Genomic DNA, 17,672 nt, shown 5'->3' with positions numbered 1-17,672 from the left:
CAACTTCAAACAGGAGTCATTTGGGGGGACTCTTGGGAAAAAAGGTTACAACTCTAAATGTTATAACAAATCTACATTTTGGTCTCTACCATCTCCAGAGGAAAATATATTTGTACCTCAACCGGCTCACCAACAAGTGGCTTATGTTGCCAGTCTGCTGTATGTTGCTGGGCAAGCAATGTACCATGGGGTTATAAGACTTTTTTCTGTGTAAAACAATGTACTCAGTGCAGTGAGACTGACACAAACAGTACAGTTGCAGGAAATAAAACCAAAATAATTAGAGAGGCTGAAACATTTTGTTAGGCTGATGAGAACTTGAGTGTAAGGTTTTAATTATGTGTGAGTTTGTCACAATGAACAGCTCCTTTCTCACTACACGATGTAATTCAACCAATTATTGATATAAACATTTTGAATATTGCAACTTGAAATTATTCTGGGTCTTTTTGGTTGTGAACCTTTTACTGTGGACAGATTAAGATAAACATAATGTTAGTTTCAGACCCGCAGAAGAAAAAAAGAGACATCTTCCAGGGCCACTGGCCTCCTTTGGAGAGCTGCCACTTTCCACCATCTCCTACGACCTGCAGGATATCAATTTGTCCAGCTACAATGTCCTCAATAGACCAGACAGCAATGCAACCACAAGACACACTGTGTGGGTTACTCTGGGAAAAAGATCAAACCACTGACATAGGAAGAAGTACAGCTGACAGGTTGAAGGAAAGAAGCCAAACCAAAAGAATTTAAATTATAAGGCTTGACTTGAATTGCAATGAATGTCTCAGATTAGCGTTGAATGATGTGAGAGTGAGGAGATTGTTTAAGTAGTCTGGCTCTTTTTCTCATGAGAATATATCTATTAGCCTTGAATCACCTCAACAGCTGACCTACTTTCTCACGCCATAAAACTGAGAGGCTTTTTTCTGTACTCCTCTTGCTGTCTATGATAGCGGCACTGTGAGTAATCCTGGCTCCGTGACTATCCCTCTCACCTAATCCTACCTTCAGGTTCATTTATACACGTCTTGATCCCTAGTCTTTGAAATAGAGAAAATCAGGTTTAACACACATTTTATAATGTCTACAGATCTTTTCTTGAACTCTCGTTGAGATTCCTCACCTCCGTGTGATTGACCACAAATCAATGATTTTTTATCGACCCATTACCTCCATCTTATTTCCATTAAATTCAGTAAGCAAATGAAGGTATGCAGGAAAGTGAGTCTCCTGCTCCAAGCCTCAAAGAGTGAAAAGTATGTCTGTAGACCTGTAAAACATTGTTCAACTTTCCTGTTTTAGTAGCTACCAGAGACGGGATCAAGTCATTTTTTCCAAGTAACAAATACGTTTCAAGTCTTTGCAATCAAGGCCAAATTCAAGAACGAAAGGTCATCAAGTCCTATGTCCTAAACTTTGTGTTTCAAGTCCTAAACAAGTCATATCAAATCAGCAACGGTACGTTAATTCTTCAGGGTTCTCTCCGACAACATGACTGGATGCTATCCAGTTTTTTCAAACAAAGTGGATCTGGTGCACTCCGTGTCGGCTTTCTAGGGATGAATAGCAATATTGTTAGCTGAGAAAATTAAGGGAATTCATATTATTATTTATTTTTAAATAACATGCTTTCTTATTTTGGGCTTGGAGAGAGGTATCGAGTGTTTTCAAGTCATAAGACCCAAGCCCAAGTGAAGTCACAAGTCATTTGTGTTTTAAGTGGAGTTGCACGTCTTTTTTGATTTCATCAAGTCAAGTCTAAACTCATCAAATGTGTGAGTTGGGTCCAAGTCATGTCATTCAATTATGTATTTGTGGGCTTCTAAAACAAGCACAGTATCAAAGAAATTTCGGTTTCATTATGGACAAGATCTTTGGTAGAAGAAAAACAGCCTTGAAAACATGTCAAACTAGAAAGGATTAAATTGTCTGAACACAGTGTGATCAATGTCTTCAACCTCTGATCTTTAGAGAAGCATAAGCTCTTATTAATGTTTGCATACTTGGTTAAGTTCCCAAGCATATATAAATAACAAAATACTTGAATGCAGTGTTGCCCTGTTTGGCTTCAGTTTTAACTTAAAGAAAATAGATCCATTCAAAGGTTTAACCAGATACACAACAAATCAAACGGACAGCAAATACCTTTCCTACTCTAAATAAAATAAAAACATCACTGTGAATGAAGCACACAGTTACTGATTTGCTAGTCATACACACAAATGCCAGACTACTATTGTTGCCTAACTTTCCTAAGAAACTATGAGTCAGTGCTTAAATAAATCAACAGAAAAACCCAGAGACCTTGCATTCAGACCATACAGTGCCCGTCTGTTCAAAGTCTAAAACATTTGTCTGCTTTCATCGTGGCATTTCATTGACCCTAATCTTATTTTAAAAGACTCATACATACAGTGACTTTAGTGAACTTAAAATAACATACTGTAGTGGTGCAAAAACAGAAAACAGTTGCATTTCTTCAGATATATTCAATGCATTTTAATAAAAAAATGGTTTGGTCATAAGAACAAAATATCTTACATCTTGAATACTCTTTTTTTGTAAACCAGGCTTCTGATCTCTCAATGCATTCCCAACTCAATTTGCAGAGATTTCCCAAGGGATCACTAACTCTTGAGATGAATTGGAGAACTCGTACTTGACTGCAAACTGGAGCATACTCACATATAGAGGCACGTTCCTCCTGCTCAGCTCCATCTGCACAGCAACTGCAGACAAACATGGACAGACATTTGAGACAAAAAGGAAATCCAACACTCAGTGTAGCCACGTGACTCATTACTTTGGTTATTCTGCCTGCTCCTCTGATCCCGAAGAGATTATCAAACCTCATCTGGGCGAGGCGGAGTCAGAGCAGAGGTCCTCCGATGGGACAGCATCATCTTTTGATCTCAACTATGTGAATAATGATTTTAATGACGATGCTTTCTACCTGTGTGTAAAGTACCACAACACCAAAAATGCGCCAAATGATTTGCAGGCAGTGTGTAGCCAGACTACTCGTGCATGTGCGCTCGCCAGCTAAAGTAGGACATCGATTGAGTTTCACTGCTGCAGGATTCAGATCTGTTCTTTATCAGTGGCCGATTCCTAAACTGGACTCAACAGCAAATACTTATTTCAACCATTTTACCAGAAACTGTTTCTTATACAGACATGTTATATTAAAACGCTATATTTGTAATGGTCAAAGCATGACAAAAAAAAAGCGAGTATGACTTCAGTGTGCTAGCTTTACAAAAATAAAAACTGCTCATCACATGACAGTTGGGATAATGATGGGACTATATTGATTTATTATTAAATAGCACAAACTTGATTGTCTACTTTAAGAAATGTGTTTTTTTTTTATGTTATTGTTTGACTCGTGGTTTAATGTTGACCTATTTAGCTGCAGAATAAGGCTCGTTTTACAGCGCTATATTCGACCAGCGTTGACATGTTAGCAAACTGTCAATAATATAAGTATTCCTCACGTTGGAAAACAATTCAACAGCTGGAAGAAAATGTTCACATTATTGACGTACCTTCACAGCTCAAACTCCGCAAGAAGAAACCTGACAATGGGCTTAATTTCAGCAAAAACAGAGCAGCTAACCCGGACACATCCTCCTGTTGCTCACTGCTAATTCAAGTGGCGCCGTTAAGCTTCAAGTTGATAAATGGCGTTCAGTCGGTGCTGCGGCTGTTTCAGTGTGAGCACAGCCTCCACTGAGCGAGCATCCTCCTCTCTGCCAGTGTTGGTGCTCCGTGTCTTCCGCCTGGTGCAAATTCCTCCTCTTAATATGTGAAAGTTAACCGTTTCTTTGAGCTTACAGTGACCTCTGGTGGAAGGCCATAAAAGAGTGCCGTGTGCAGAGAAAAGGGTAAATACACACGTTAAAATCGGTACCATTATCAGACTTGAGTCGAGTTTTCTTACCATTTGAACACAATTATGAAAAGTCAGTTCCAATATTACAAAGATTTATTCACATCTGCTTATAAAACATTTGCCACTGCCAAATATTATGAAAACAGAAAGCAGACATTAACAGTTCAATCATTCAAAACACACAAGCACGCATCCAGACAGATTTACATTTGAAAGTGTTATTTCCAGACTTCCAAACAAAAAAATCAAGTCCGTTCCCATTCACCCATAGATAGATACTTCAAGCAGTAAATGCATGTTCTCTCTGTGTTCTCATGTTCCCTGCTGCGTTTTCAGTCACGCCGAGTTAAAACGCCAGGGAGCTCATGGGTTTGTCATTCTCTTAAAAACCTATCAATACCAGTTTGCTGACATGTGGTCTGTCATGTCTGGAAATGTGTGTCAGATGTTTCAAAAAGAAGTTTTTGGAGTTGTGAAGGCACTCTAACCCAGTCTTAAGAAGCTCCCCCTGCCCTCCTAGTCTCAGGTAGCCTGAATCTGTGGTCTCGAGGTAATCCCGTCCCCCCCGGCCAGGCCATTAGCCCTGCTGATGCCAGGGCACGGAACCTCCATCCTGGGAAAGGAGGAGGCGAACATCGTGTCCAACATGCCCATCACCTCCAGGAGGTCCTGCTGGTAGTCGATCTCTTTCTCCAGCAGCTCCTGCAGACGCAGCAGCTGTCGGTCCACGACTGGAGACTGTCCGATAACCGACCGATAGATGTCCAGGATCATCTCTGCCGCTGTGACCAGGACAGGAGCAAACCTGGGGTCAACCACGTTCCTGGAGAACAAACAGAAGAAAGTTATCGGGTTGCAAAATGTTTGTATACGGTTTGATGTACAATAAACTAATTAAATGCATCTGATAACACATAAGTTAAACATTGTTGAAGTCTACTTGAGTAATGAAGTTTCATCTTTGTCTTACCCTATGAGAAAGTTTAGCAACCGAGCGAGGGCTTGTTCATCCCTTCCTGCCAGAGCGTTCTTCAACGTCCCCCTTCGATCCAGCTCCTTCATAACAGCCACTGTGATCTCTGGCTTTCGGTGTCTGGTCCATGTCTATAAATGAAATTACATTCATTATGACAAGTAAAATCATACTAAAAACCTTTTGCCATGCTTGCTTGTGCAGGAGGGTTGGGTTTCAGCTTCCAATATCGAGGATAGTGAGATGAATTCATAACGCTCAAAAGTAAAAGTAGCTGACTGATTTGTATTGCAAATTGAAAAAAAGGCAAAACTTTACAAGAAAAGGAAGTTGCCCTGTTGCCATTTTATAAATGCATACCTCCAGAGCTGTATCCAAATCCATACATTTTTTTTTTTGCAGGTTCCACTGACATTGCAAATTAATTATTTGAGGTATATACACACTACATGCTAATGATGGTAAATGTAATATCAGCAGTGGCGAAAAACAAGTGCAAAATTGTTTATGGGTTGTCAGAACACTTGAGATCATCAGGAAATTCAGTCGATGGATCACTCAAGAGATCATCATTCAACAATTGATTCAATAGGCAAGAACTTCAGTAGACACCATCACCTACTGCTGCCTTGCATTGTTGGCTGTGCTGGTAATTGAAAAGGAAAATCTAAAGTCATTTAATGGAACCATTTGAATAGCAAAACGTACACAATTCCATTTTACATAAGGACAAGGATAGATCATATTTCTTAAAGTTTGACAACATGAATACATATCATAGCTAGCCCTCATCACCAACTATTGCTGATGAGTATAATAAAACATACTATTTTTCTTAGCGAAAGTAACATTTCTCATTTTAATAATATTTTTTTTCTATAACAATGTAGAGTTAAATTATTGTTTTCCAAAGTAGCCATATGAAAAGCAGGATGATGTACAGTGAGCTGGTCATTATTGCACAATCAACCATAGCAGGCTGAGCAGGACTTGATTCACAGCTTGCTTTATATTATCCCATATGTTCTTTCTTTTCATATTTAAGTTTTGTTTAGAAAAATAAAATGTTTGATTAAAATAAAAAAGGAAAATCAAATGGCGAAATGTTGCTTGATTTTGGCTGTACATCTGTAAATCAGTTTAATCTAAAAGCCACAATGAAAGATGTTGTTCAATAGTGGTTATATTGAAAAATCTCCTGGCTACAAAAAGAAAGATTATCTGGCATGCAAACATTGTTTTATAAACAAATGTGTCACCCCTCTATCTCACCAGTGATGAAGAGATCTCTGTTGAGTTTGCTGGCAACGCCACAGCGAATGTAATCTGTGTGTTCTTGGTAGGAGTTGAGCTCAGTGGCATTTGGGAGGTCCCAAAGTCGACACGTGTAGTCGTCTGACCCTGTGAGGATCTGGTAACGGTCTGAGATAAAGTCTGTCACATGTACAGCCCTGAGCAGGAATAAAATAAGACGAAGCATATACATCAGTTCTCTTTAATTAGAACATGCAATAGGGTCAGTAAAACAGTTTTAAAAAGGTTGTCAGAATTATTGAGATCATCATGGAAATCAGTCGATGGATCACTCAAGAAATCATCATTCAACATTTACAATGTTCAAATTCAATTTTCTAACAAGCAGTCTTTAGGCAAGACCACCCGGACATGTTACACATGGGATACCTACTTTGTGTGCCCTTTGAACATTCTGAGAGCCACCTTGCCGCTGACATCGAACAGCCGGACCACAGAGTCCTCACATCCCGCCACGAGCAGCTGACCGTCTGACCTGAACCTGCCACAGTATGCAGTGTCCTTAAAACGTGTAAATGACGTCACAGGCTCCTGGGAGAATGGCCCGTAAATGTGGATCTGAAGAATAACCACAGTTATAATGAGAAAATGCATACACATTGCTTATTCAGAGGATTTACCGTAACAACAATTGAGTGAACACTTGACTAAATGCAAAAAAATAAGTTTAAAACGGTTTATTAGTTGTCAGAATACTTGAGATCATCAGGAAATTCAGACGATGGATCACTCAAGAGATCATCATTCAACAATTGATTCAATATACAAGAACTAGTAGACACCATCTCCTACTGCCGCCTTATATTGTTGGCTGTGGTGGTAATTGAAAAGAAATGGCAAAATCGAATCAATTATTTTTATACATATATAAAAAGATAGGTGGACATCCCTTAAAGATTAACACAATTCAGAAAAAGAAGACAACATACCCTTGTGAATGCTGTCACAGCAAAGTTGTGTGGGGCCACGGGGGAGAAGTCTATATTTGTGATTGCTCCGAATTCTTTTATGTGGAGCGGAGCCTGCAAGAGAATAAAGAAAGATGCATTGCTGAGCTCTAGGAAAAAATGATAAGGTTGTCTCTGTAATATCAAAACAATATACACTAGAGACTTACCTTGTAGTTTTTCCAGTAGAGTGTGTCCTGTGTGACTTTCTCTCCAAGTTTAGGATAGACTTGGATTTTGGTAGGTTTAAATGAAGCCATTTTTCTGCTGATCACCAAATACTCTGGTAGGGAAAACAAAAACCATGAACACATTGCAAGATATATGACACTTAAACCCCCCTCTGACCTGGTTGGTAAAATACAAATGCATTCAATGCAGTCCAACAATTCTCCAACCAAGATAAATGTACTTGAAATTGTTTGTTGTCGTTAATTTACATCTGTAAAGTTTGTAAACCCGATAGAGCTCTAACAAGGAGCTGGATCAAACAAGCAGATTATGATGCTGTCAGTCAGGATGAAAGAAGGTGTTTTTTCTTACAACGTGAAAGCTTGTTGTAATTGAAAATAAACGTGGATAAACTGGATTGAAAATACTTAAAAGCGAAACAAAAATGAATTCACAAGAATACAACCAGCAAACGGGTTACTAAATGCAGCAACATTGACATAAAGGCCACACAGCCGTGTTTAACCCAACAGTATCACAACCCAAAAAACTATGCACAAAATAGTTAATTGTAATCCAACAGTGTCACTGTTTCGAGACAGCAGATGTCTTCGCTGCGCATTTACAGATAAATATTGCCTTTAAATTATTATTTTTAAACTACACGCTACAACAGGCAGCTTGCTAGAAAAGAGATCAGAGCCAACGTGTTCACCACAGCAGGGTTAGCACAATGCGCTTTAGCCGCCTAGCATTTTCTACTAAACTGCTTTCTGATGATTCTCAGAATTGAACGAAAAGGTGTAAGAGTGCAAACTTACCTTTTAACTATGATCTGTAGAAATTAGATGATACTGATGTTGGTTTTCCAAGTAAACCAAAAGTTGATCATTTTAAGAAGCTATCACGTTGCCTCTCGTGCGCAGGAGGACGCCATGATTACATCGTGACGACTTCCGTTATCAATGGCATATCTTTATTGTTCACTGGAAGGAAAACGTTATTCTTTTTTTCCAATTTCAATGGCACCATATCAACCTAGTATTAAACAAACTGAATTAAACAGTAGTATTAAAGTATGTTTTTGTATATTTCCTAATGTAATAATAACCCTTATCTTATCAGAATGTCAAGAGCTCACTTCTTTATGTACATTTCAGAAATAGGTAAATAATTGGACATGCTCTTTGCTGCCTCAAATGTGACCAGATACATATTATTATTTAGAAAAAAATACACTTTAATGTTTTAAGTCACATTCAATTATTAGTTGAAACAATGTTTTGGGGCACATCCGCTAAGTTATGCACCTCAGAACGCCACTTCCGGTCCTCGCTCCTTTCTCCGAGCTTCTATCGACTGTGTGACCCGCGTGTTTACACACTCCCAGGTTAGTTTACCTCACTGACGTATTGTATAAGCTGTCTGAGCCCCATATATATTAGACAGTGTAGAGGAACAGTCCCTTGTCTCATTCTATGCGCTGTTGCGGACAAATGTTTATTATACGTGGGCGTTAGTGTCAGTTTAAAGAGGCCCGAGCTAGCTGTTTAGCTTGGCGAGCTAACAAACCGACAGTTCAGTTATCATACTTTCTGAGAGCCCGGGTTGAAAAACAAGTGGCCCTGACTAAGTGGCTGAAAAACCAAGCATGACCCAACATCACATACTTTCATTATGCTTATAAAGCTAGCCAGCAGAACGTTGCAGACCTAACTTAGGCACACACTTCAGCTGCCCACCTCTGTCTAATTCATGCAGAACTTGAGTCGAGACTAAAAAGTGTGCAGCTATTTTTGGGCTTCTGGCAGCTGACTACGGGGGGATTTGGGGGAGTTTTAGGTTTGGCACTTAATTGTTATTGCAAACCTAATGTATCTATTGAACTGTTGAGGTCATACATTAAGTGCCTGCTTTTTGCATATTTCTTTATTAGGGATTCTCATATCAAAATCCAATTTTTACTATGTGTGATGATGGGAATGACTCAATAGAAAACACAATAAGTAATGATGATAAGTGTAGGTATCCCATGTTTCACATGTCTGTGTGGTCTTTCCTAAAGGCTGCTTGTTATAAAATAGAATTTGAATATTGTAAATGTTGAATGATGATTTCTTGAGTGATCCATCGACTGATTTCCATGATGATCTCAATAATTCTGACAACCTTTTTTTAATGGTTTTACTGACCCTATAACATGTTTTAATTAAAGAGAACTGATGTATATGCTTTGTCTAATATTTTATTCCTGCTACTATTGGTGCTTTCTTGTCTCCCAGCTCTGTGTTTGGGGAAAGTTTTCTATTTGTGAACAAATATTACATTTCAAATATATACAATGTTGTTCCTTGTGTCAGATGAAGGAGTTTATAATGAACCAGGAGAAGCTCGCCAAACTGCAGGCGCAGGTCCGCATAGGCGGCAAGGTGAGTTGGAATGCATTCTGGCAATTGACTTGAAGAAAAAGTTTTTTGACATTGGATTCTTGGTATATTATATTCATGTGCATTGTTGTGCTCTCTAGGGGTCAGCGCGCAGAAAGAAGAAGGTGGTGCACAGAACAGCAACAGCAGATGACAAGAAGCTGCAGTTCTCCCTCAAGAAACTGGGAGTCAACAACATCTCTGGCATTGAAGAGGTACAGCAAATTATTTCTGAAATTCTTAACAATAAGTAAGTAAATGTGTCCTCTTCATGACGATGATGCTTTTAGGACAGGGTACTCTTAAGTAATACAATTAAGTATTACAAATAGCATATATAAAATAAAAAAAATTGATTGTTACCAAAGGAATTCTCTTTTAAAGAAGCAGTCAGCAGGTATAATACAATATACTTTTTCTCAAATTCAGCACATATCTCGGTTAGCTGTTCAGTTGCTCCGTGTGCATGTACAAATACAAATCTGGGTTGGCTCTGTAAATTGGAAACAAACAAAGAGGATTTGAACCAAGTACATATAAAGGCAGTGGGGAGAGAGGCATGGTAAAGGGGGGTATTTGTGTGGGTGTTCAAACATCAAAGATCGTTCTCCAGAAGTACTCACTCCACCTTTTAACTGATTTGATTTCATCCTGAAGCAATGAGAACAAATAACAATGAAAGTACTGTTAAGATGATTGAATCTGTTCATCATCCTCTTTGCCACTGACCATGCACTCTCTGTTGCTTGTTTGTTCCTCTGTAGGTGAACATGTTCACAAACCAGGGGACAGTGATCCACTTCAACAACCCAAAGGTGCAGGCCTCACTGGCGGCCAACACCTTCACCATCACAGGGCACGCTGAGAACAAGCAGCTCACAGAGATGCTCCCAGGAATCCTGAACCAGCTGGGAGCCGACAGCCTCACCAGCCTCAGGAGATTAGCCGAGAACCTGCCCAGACCAGGTACCCCTCACACTCTTTCCTGATCTGTGTGCATGTACCAGAACTCTCTTTGTGCTGTCTATCAATGATTTGCTGTACTTCACCCCCCTCATAGCTGGAGAGGATATGGCCCCCATGGTTGCTGCTGAAGAGGATGAGGATGATGATGTTCCAGGTAAGCACATTTACACATCCTGTTTTTAAACATTTTTTTATTTTTATTTTATTCATGTAATATAGCATTAAAGTAGGCGAAACACTTACAGTCGAGAACAGGCTGACTTGGACGTTTGCCTTTTTGTCTTGTCACGTCAAGTATGTGTTTTTTTATATCTTTCAAACTGTCTAAATGTATCTTGGTGTGAAATGAAAAAACAGATGATCACAAATGGAATGTATGGCGCTGATACATATGGTAACATTTAGTAATTTAGTTTCATTTGTATATTCAATGTTATGATCCTTGAGACATTTTCTTACCTTTACGGCTCACTGTTTTCTGTCCTCTCCCCTCTTCTCCCTCTGTTTCTGTTTTTAGATCTTGTTGAAAACTTTGACGAGGCTTCAAAGGACGAGGCAAACTAAAAAACACCAGCACACATTTCTATGCCCCTTGGGACTCACCGTACTTTGACAAAGCCACATTTTGTAATCATTGATCTGTAACTGCTCTGTGGCTACAAAGGTTATCTGGCATCTGTTACTTTTGTTTTTGCCTTGTTTTGCAAACATACATATTAAATAATTTAATTCAGTGCAATGTGCAAACCTTTCTCTTTCACGTGCTGCCTTTCCAAGTGTTCCTGGCAAATGTATTGGTGGAATCATGTAATAAAAATGCCATTTAAACAGAAAGGTTTTATAACTTTGCAGTTTTTATTTAAACTCATGGTCCTAGTTTTCACATTTCCTCAGGGGATTAGATAATGGAAACCATTACTTATAACTGAACATTGGATTATTTGTCATTATTTACTGTGTAGAGAAAGCATAACATGTTGTCCGGAAGTATAACCATATAGTAATAACCTAGAATTGAATCACAAAGCATTCCTTTGTTGGGGGAAAACAATAGAAGCTTGACAGGGACTTTCGGTTTAGCTTTTTATCATGAAATGCAAGCCCATTAGGAGTCCCTTTTGACAGCAGCATTAGTATTTGGAAATGTTTCTATTGCATGATACTGAAGATTAAAAACAGTACAGGCATGCAGTGTAGACGGACTGTAATTAAACCAGATGCCTCAAACACTATTAGGCAAAGTACAGTAGTTGCTGTGTAGCCTTTCCTCTTCACAAGGCCCCATTCTGGATACACACATGTACATGATTATAATGTTCTTACAAATCTCTTTAATATTCAGAAGTAAAGGTCCCTAACTTCTATTCACATTGCATCTGTACCAACCGGTAAACAAAGTAATGTTCTTATTTAGTGTCAAAGGTAAATGTTTCCTTAAAGGTACAGCTTTTTTAATTAACTTGTATATGAATAAAACTGGTTGAAACAGCAACATATTAGGTTGATGTTTTTAAAAGGTTTCAGTGTTCCCACATATGAGAGGTTTTTTGTATTAGCACTCACCAACTCTGGCATTACACATGAGGTACAGTCAGTTATTGGTGCCACAGAATATCAGCTGGCGAAATAGGTTTTATGCTAAATATTTGTTCAAACTGCTAAATTAAACTGCATGGTTCTCATACCTTAAATGTTCCAATAGATATCCAGAATCACGGGCACAAAATAAGTCACACTGGTATACTCGTATCTATTTATACTGTTTGTATGAAATGTGTTATGTAGGGTGGATAATGACACCTATTGAAGTGTTTTGGGCACCCTTGATGGTTTTTTCCACTGTCTGGACTGAAGTGACCTAAGCGTCTGACATTGTGCCGCACATGGTGTACACTAAAAGATGAAAGTAACACATTTAATTGTTCGGGACTTTTTCTTACCCTTCTGATTCAGAGGAAAAGATAAGTTTGGTGACTCAAAAATATATTTAAAGACTTGAAACTGAAAAAAAAATTACTTGCAGCTACACTGAAACATAACGTTTGAAACAAATTAAAATGACAGTATATATGCTACACATCTACATTACTAGTTTTAATTTCTAACACTATAACTGAACATAGAACAAGTAACATTTGCTACCTTCATTTTCAGGCCTTTGTGATCTTTTTATTTTTATTTTAACATTTCAAATAGCTGGATATTTTTAGTGATTTCAATATCATATATATATTTATATATATATATTGTTAATAAAAATGATAATTGATCAAAGACAGCATATGTATATACTGTGAACACAGACAAGCAGGTTATTGGAGTACATTAAATTCTGCGCTTGAGCAAATTCATCAAAATTCTATCGATGTTTTAAGGAACTGAAACCTGAAACCATATTTTTCTGTTCAGATGACCAAACAGGTTTCGCAGAATTTTAGATCATAATGGGGTCACAGTCTGTCAAGCTGTAGGTGCTTAATACTATAAAACACAATGTATTACCTAGTTACAAACTGTACAGGACAATGAAGAATCATAATACCAAATAGTAACACAGACCTCCAGCAAACGTGAGTTGCAAAAATGGTTTTACTATAAAAGTAATTCACACACTGTTTAACACATGACTGTATCAGATGACCGGCAGATCAGTGAGAACGCACACAGGACCAAAAGTGCTTTTTCGTGAGTGTGAAATATCTGACATTTAGCCCAACACAATTGGTTTGCCCCATATGACTAATAACAGGGAATGCCCTTTTATCTGTCCCTCTCTCTGTGTTGTAAGTGCGTACCGTACATGCATGTGATGGGGGTGGAGGGGATAGGGGGGGCCTTTGAAAGAAGTTTTTTTTTTTGCTCAGGTAATGCTCATTTATATCTGGCATATTACTCCAGAATGAAGTTAAGGACATTTTATGGGATCATCTTGTTGGGATGAAAATAATTATGTTTGTAATTATGGAATTATTCATGTCCTCCCAAAGCCAAGTTGACAGTTTTAAAGAGCTTGTTTAAAAAAAAAGAAAAAAAAGTTGTTACTTTATGAAAAGTTATTTTATTTTTGCATTCGACATAAAATGACATCAATTTTTGGGAAAATGACAAACTAAATTTCCCAACCCCCAGAAATGGAAGATAACTAGAGAAGAGAGACTAAATGTGTGTGTGTGTCTCTGTAGCTTCTTTACATGAAGTGTCAATAAAGTGTGTGTGTGTGTGTGTGTGTGTGTGTGTGTGTGTGTGTGTGTGTGTGTGTGTGTGTGCAGTATATTTCACATGCAGTGTTATGTCTCACAGTATTTCAGCTTAAATTGTGAGGGCAACCCCCCACCCCACTAACCACCCACACTTCTTATCTCCATCCCCTCCTCATTCGAAACTCACAATTTAAATTTGACATGCAAAACAGTATAGAGGAAATGCTCTTATCAGTTTACTATAGCGCTTAGTTTCTCTCTCTCCCCTCCAAGATGACACGAAGCTGGGGATGATGACGACAACAACAACATGATGATATAAAAATGATGCCCAGTGATCAGTTGGATCATACAATCATCAGGATTCATCTCTTGATTTTTTAACAGCGACACTTCAGTGTAACTTCATCAAAATGGTAAGAAAAACCTGTTGGTACTACAAATGCTTCATATCTGTATTGTTATTATCTGGTTAGTTAATATTGTTATGATTATATATGACAAATGATGGAATTGATAGTAAATATCCCACTTTGCTATTTAATTTGCATTATTATAACAGATACATAACCTATTTTATTTAGCCAATCGAAATGTCACATGAACATATCATTTTGTGTTTCTGAATTGAAGATGAAATGGGAAATAATAATATTAATGGAAAATCAAATGTAATGGATCATTTTCAACAATTTCCTCCTTTTCCTGTCACCCAATTCTTCAGAAGTCTCTGTTTCTGTGGATGAGTGGGCTTCTGTTCCTCAGCCTCACCGGAGCACAAGACCTCAAACTCTTTCCGGAACACTGTGAGTCTAATTTATTTTCATTTATGAAATATCTGGAGAGGTTCCAAATCTGTTGATCTTGACATGCTAACAAAGGTGTTTTTGTGTTTGTCTGTGTGTGTAACTGTGTGTCTGCATCTATGTGTGTAGTTGTGGTGGCAAAAAAGAATGATGCAAATCCAGTCACGCTGACCTGCCGTACCAATATCGAAGGAGATGTCAGATGGACATTTCAGCTGGAGGATGTCGACATTGAGGATAATATCCAGCAGAATGGTCTGAATCTCTCCGTGTCAGTGGTAGATATACCCATGTTGGGAAAATACAGCTGCTGGAGAGGAGAAGAAATGTTATCATCAACCTATCTGCTGCTGGAGGCTGAGGCGCCTGGTAAGATGCTCCGGTTTCATTTTCCATTATTTTTTATTGTTCATATACTTTAAATGGCAAGAGTCTCTCAAATAGAGGAACTCATAGTGCACACTTAATTCCAAAATAGCCCGAACCTTGAAGCTGTCGTCATGTCTGACTAGGTGGTCAAAATGATGAGACTGGAAGTTGAAAATACTGAAACCTACTACGATGCACTTCCAACCACAATGTCTTACATTTAGTAATATTTTCTCTTCATTTTTTGGAAGTGACAAAGTCCAAAAATGTTCCTTTACACTTGTGGTTACTCACGTTGTGTCTCTTTATAGATTATCTCTCTTGTCGGGCTAAGTCTTATGACTGTAACTTCAGCTGTGTCTGGATCGACAAACGACAAACCGCAGTGCGCCTTGGACAAACTGCAGTGCGCCTTGGACTGGGCCGTGAATGGTAAAGAAAATAAATAAAGTTACAGTAAAAGAGGCCGAATATTTTGCATAAAGTTTATAAAGACAGACCATCAGGTAGATATTTCACTCTGTGTTTGCCCTGTAGCAGTGAAGGTGGGAAGACGTGTGATTGGGTCAGCAGTGATCAGCAAGATGGGAGATTCCAGTTTGAGCTGAACCACTCGTTCTCACCCTACACTGAGGAAAGCACCCAGCTGGAGGTCACCGTGGAGGCCATCGTTGAATTCTTCGTCCTCAGGAAGACCAAGAGATTTTATCTCAGAGACATCAGTAAGCTGAGAGAAGCTAAGATACATATAAGGCATTCTACGAAAGATTTGATTACAAATATACCGAATACAATTCCTGACAAAGTTGTTGACACATTTTGAGATGAGATCATTCAAAGTAATAGTAAATTGGTCTCAAAGGATGAAAACCAAACGTTAAAAGAGTTTGGTTTCAATCAAACATTGATGTACAAACCTTTATCATTATTATCAAAAACTATAAAAGTCATAATAAAAGGCAATAAGTGATAAATGAACTTATTTCCAAATAAATTGACCACTATCACAAACAGCAAAAAACAGCTGTGACTTGAAATTAAAACATAAGAATTAAAGTAAAAAAAAGACAAATGTAAGCCTCCAATCAAACTGTCAACAGTTTTCCCTTTTTTAAATGAATGTAATTATTTCAGCAAAATATGTATACATTTTTATACATACTTTAATAATTCCTTACTGATAAGTGTTGACCCATGTTTTCCTTGTTTCTCTAATTTGTGTATGTCATTTTGTCTAGTTGAACCTGACAGTCCCAACATCGTGAGGTGTCAGGAGGGGAAGGAGGACCTGACCATTACCATCGATGCACCGTCCAGCTGGTCCACTCCGCACAGCTACTTCAGCCTGGAGCACCAAATTGAATACGTTTTAAAAGATGATGGCAAGGTACACATACATCTTTTCATGTCTGTCCTTATTCTCTCTGTTGTTTTTGTTTTTTCTCATTGTGCGACCTGTCTGACTTTAGATTGGACGTTCTTCTTCTGTTCTGATACCAAAGAGGATCAGCAAGCTGAGGGTTCGCTCCAGAGACGCAATGGTGCTCTCAGCCTGGAGCCAGTGGACTGCCTGGAAAAATGTAACCTGTTGACATTATTCCAACACAACACTGTCTGCTCCTGCTCTCTCTTTGTTTCTTTGATGTCCACAATGTCCTTGTGTCCTCTAACCTACTGTTTTTCCCTATGTGCTTCTGGCTGTCTCCCTTTGGGGCAATGACACACACTGATAGCTAAAAGATAACACAGCACTCACCAGAAGCGCAGTAATACGTCCCTACGTTTTAAGACAGAAGATCACTAAACACTGTTATTATTTATTTGTATTTATGACTGTACTCAAACTAATAATTTGTGTATATATTAATATTTATTCTAAATATTTTACAACTCTATATGTATTTATAAACACACAGAATTAAAGCAGTATGACATATTATTTGCAAGTAAAACATGACTGAATGGTTTCGTGGGACCACATCTTATAAAATTGGCCTCAACAGTTTTGTCCAATTTAAGATCCTTGTTGAAATGACAATCAAAGGCAATTTACATATGACACCATTCAACATGAATCATAACTTGAGGAGTCAGTCCAGTTGCACTCTATACAGTCTTTCTCAAAGTGTGTTCCTTGGCCCTGTGTATTTCTGTATAAGTGTGTTGGTGTTTCTGTGTATCTTGGTGGTTTGTGACTGTGCGGCTATTAAAAGAGCTTTGTGCTTCCTTCCTTATGTATGTTACTTCTTCATTTATGTGTTGCATGCTCATGTCATGTGTACAAATGCAAAAAGTGCAGTACCAGTCCACATGTGTGTACTTTATGTAAATCAGGCTGGACAAAGTATCAGAAATATCCATCAGTTTCTAGTGTATGCTCCTAATCATAGTTACTAATCACTTTTATATTATTATCTACAGTACAATACTCCGGTAACAATTATAATGGATTTCTTATTTTATCATCATCACTAGTGCCTGATTTGAGAACACAAATTAGTTTAGTGGTAAAGAAGTCACACTTTTTATAACTATACCATATTTGTAGTATTCAACTGTTTCTTAGTTGGTAAAAAAATAAGCTATATATTTTAGCAATTAA

The 17,672-nt window shown here is 38.1% G+C and overlaps 4 protein-coding genes across 8 annotated transcripts in view; 2 read left to right on the top strand and 2 right to left on the bottom strand.

Annotated features, from left to right (window-relative positions):
• The window catches only part of LOC104956788 (rho guanine nucleotide exchange factor 28-like), a 41,163-nt gene extending 37,401 nt beyond the window's left edge, over positions 1-3,762 (bottom strand). For 4 of the 5 annotated variants that reach the window (XM_010784322.1, XM_010784324.1, XM_010784326.1 and 1 more), the window contains exons 1-2: positions 3,552-3,762; positions 2,689-2,732 (exon numbers count right to left, since the gene is read on the bottom strand). In XM_010784322.1, the coding sequence (XP_010782624.1) occupies positions 2,689-2,721 (33 nt within the window). In that variant the 5' untranslated portion in view covers positions 2,722-2,732; positions 3,552-3,762. The remainder of the gene's footprint in view (positions 1-2,688; positions 2,733-3,551) is intronic. The other variant, XM_010784327.1, reaches the window with a different exon arrangement.
• Positions 3,763-3,973: 211 nt separating this feature from the next.
• utp15 (UTP15 small subunit processome component) lies at positions 3,974-8,239 on the bottom strand. The gene is made up of 9 exons (XM_010784340.1): positions 8,125-8,239; positions 7,303-7,415; positions 7,115-7,207; positions 6,559-6,743; positions 6,131-6,322; positions 5,671-5,675; positions 5,232-5,428; positions 4,869-5,002; positions 3,974-4,721 (listed from the first exon to the last, which is right to left on the bottom strand). The coding sequence occupies exons 2-9, from the start codon at positions 7,390-7,392 to the stop codon at positions 4,421-4,423; spliced, it is 1,197 nt and encodes a 398-aa protein (XP_010782642.1). The 5' UTR covers positions 7,393-7,415; positions 8,125-8,239; the 3' UTR covers positions 3,974-4,420.
• Positions 8,240-8,613: 374 nt separating this feature from the next.
• LOC104956786 (transcription factor BTF3-like) lies at positions 8,614-11,529 on the top strand. The gene is made up of 6 exons (XM_010784320.1): positions 8,614-8,693; positions 9,664-9,732; positions 9,831-9,944; positions 10,494-10,695; positions 10,790-10,849; positions 11,213-11,529. Exons 2-6 carry the CDS (start codon positions 9,664-9,666, stop codon positions 11,257-11,259), a joined length of 492 nt encoding a protein of 163 aa, XP_010782622.1. The 5' UTR covers positions 8,614-8,693; the 3' UTR covers positions 11,260-11,529.
• Positions 11,530-14,637: 3,108 nt separating this feature from the next.
• Positions 14,638-16,662, top strand: il12b2 (interleukin 12B 2). The gene is made up of 6 exons (XM_010784339.1): positions 14,638-14,701; positions 14,831-15,089; positions 15,380-15,502; positions 15,608-15,792; positions 16,309-16,457; positions 16,540-16,662. Exons 1-6 carry the CDS (start codon positions 14,638-14,640, stop codon positions 16,660-16,662), a joined length of 903 nt encoding a protein of 300 aa, XP_010782641.1.
• The last annotated feature ends 1,010 nt before the right edge of the window (positions 16,663-17,672 follow it).

Source organism: Notothenia coriiceps, unplaced genomic scaffold, assembly GCF_000735185.1.
Source record: "Notothenia coriiceps isolate Sejong01 unplaced genomic scaffold, NC01 NC01_scaffold00026375, whole genome shotgun sequence".
Taxonomy (NCBI): Eukaryota; Metazoa; Chordata; class Actinopteri; order Perciformes; family Nototheniidae; genus Notothenia; species Notothenia coriiceps.
The sequence above is the reverse complement of the archived record's forward strand: the minus strand, read 5'-3'. Positions and strand labels throughout refer to the sequence as shown.

What these genes read in the sequence shown, in the direction of transcription:
- il12b2 (XM_010784339.1), top strand. Translation starts at nt 14,638, where the DNA reads ATGAGTGGGCTTCTGTTCCTCAGCCTCACCGGAGCACAAGACCTCAAA. An exon ending in GGTAAGATGCTCCGGTTTCA is followed by an intron (nt 15,090 to 15,379) that starts TTTTCCATTATT and finishes GTGTCTCTTTAT; the next exon opens with AGATTATCTCTCTTGTCGGG. An exon ending in CTTGGACTGGGCCGTGAATG is followed by an intron (nt 15,503 to 15,607) that starts GTAAAGAAAATA and finishes TTTGCCCTGTAG; the next exon opens with CAGTGAAGGTGGGAAGACGT.
- utp15 (XM_010784340.1), bottom strand. Translation starts at nt 7,392, where the DNA reads ATGGCTTCATTTAAACCTACCAAAATCCAAGTCTATCCTAAACTTGGA. An exon ending in CTGTGACAGCATTCACAAGG is followed by an intron (nt 6,744 to 7,114) that starts GTATGTTGTCTT and finishes GTTATTCTTCAG; the next exon opens with ATCCACATTTACGGGCCATT. An exon ending in ATTTGGATACAGCTCTGGAG is followed by an intron (nt 5,003 to 5,231) that starts GTATGCATTTAT and finishes TTTCATTTATAG; the next exon opens with ACATGGACCAGACACCGAAA.
- LOC104956786 (XM_010784320.1), top strand. Translation starts at nt 9,664, where the DNA reads ATGAAGGAGTTTATAATGAACCAGGAGAAGCTCGCCAAACTGCAGGCG. An exon ending in AGGTCCGCATAGGCGGCAAG is followed by an intron (nt 9,733 to 9,830) that starts GTGAGTTGGAAT and finishes TGTGCTCTCTAG; the next exon opens with GGGTCAGCGCGCAGAAAGAA. An exon ending in TGAGGATGATGATGTTCCAG is followed by an intron (nt 10,850 to 11,212) that starts GTAAGCACATTT and finishes TTCTGTTTTTAG; the next exon opens with ATCTTGTTGAAAACTTTGAC.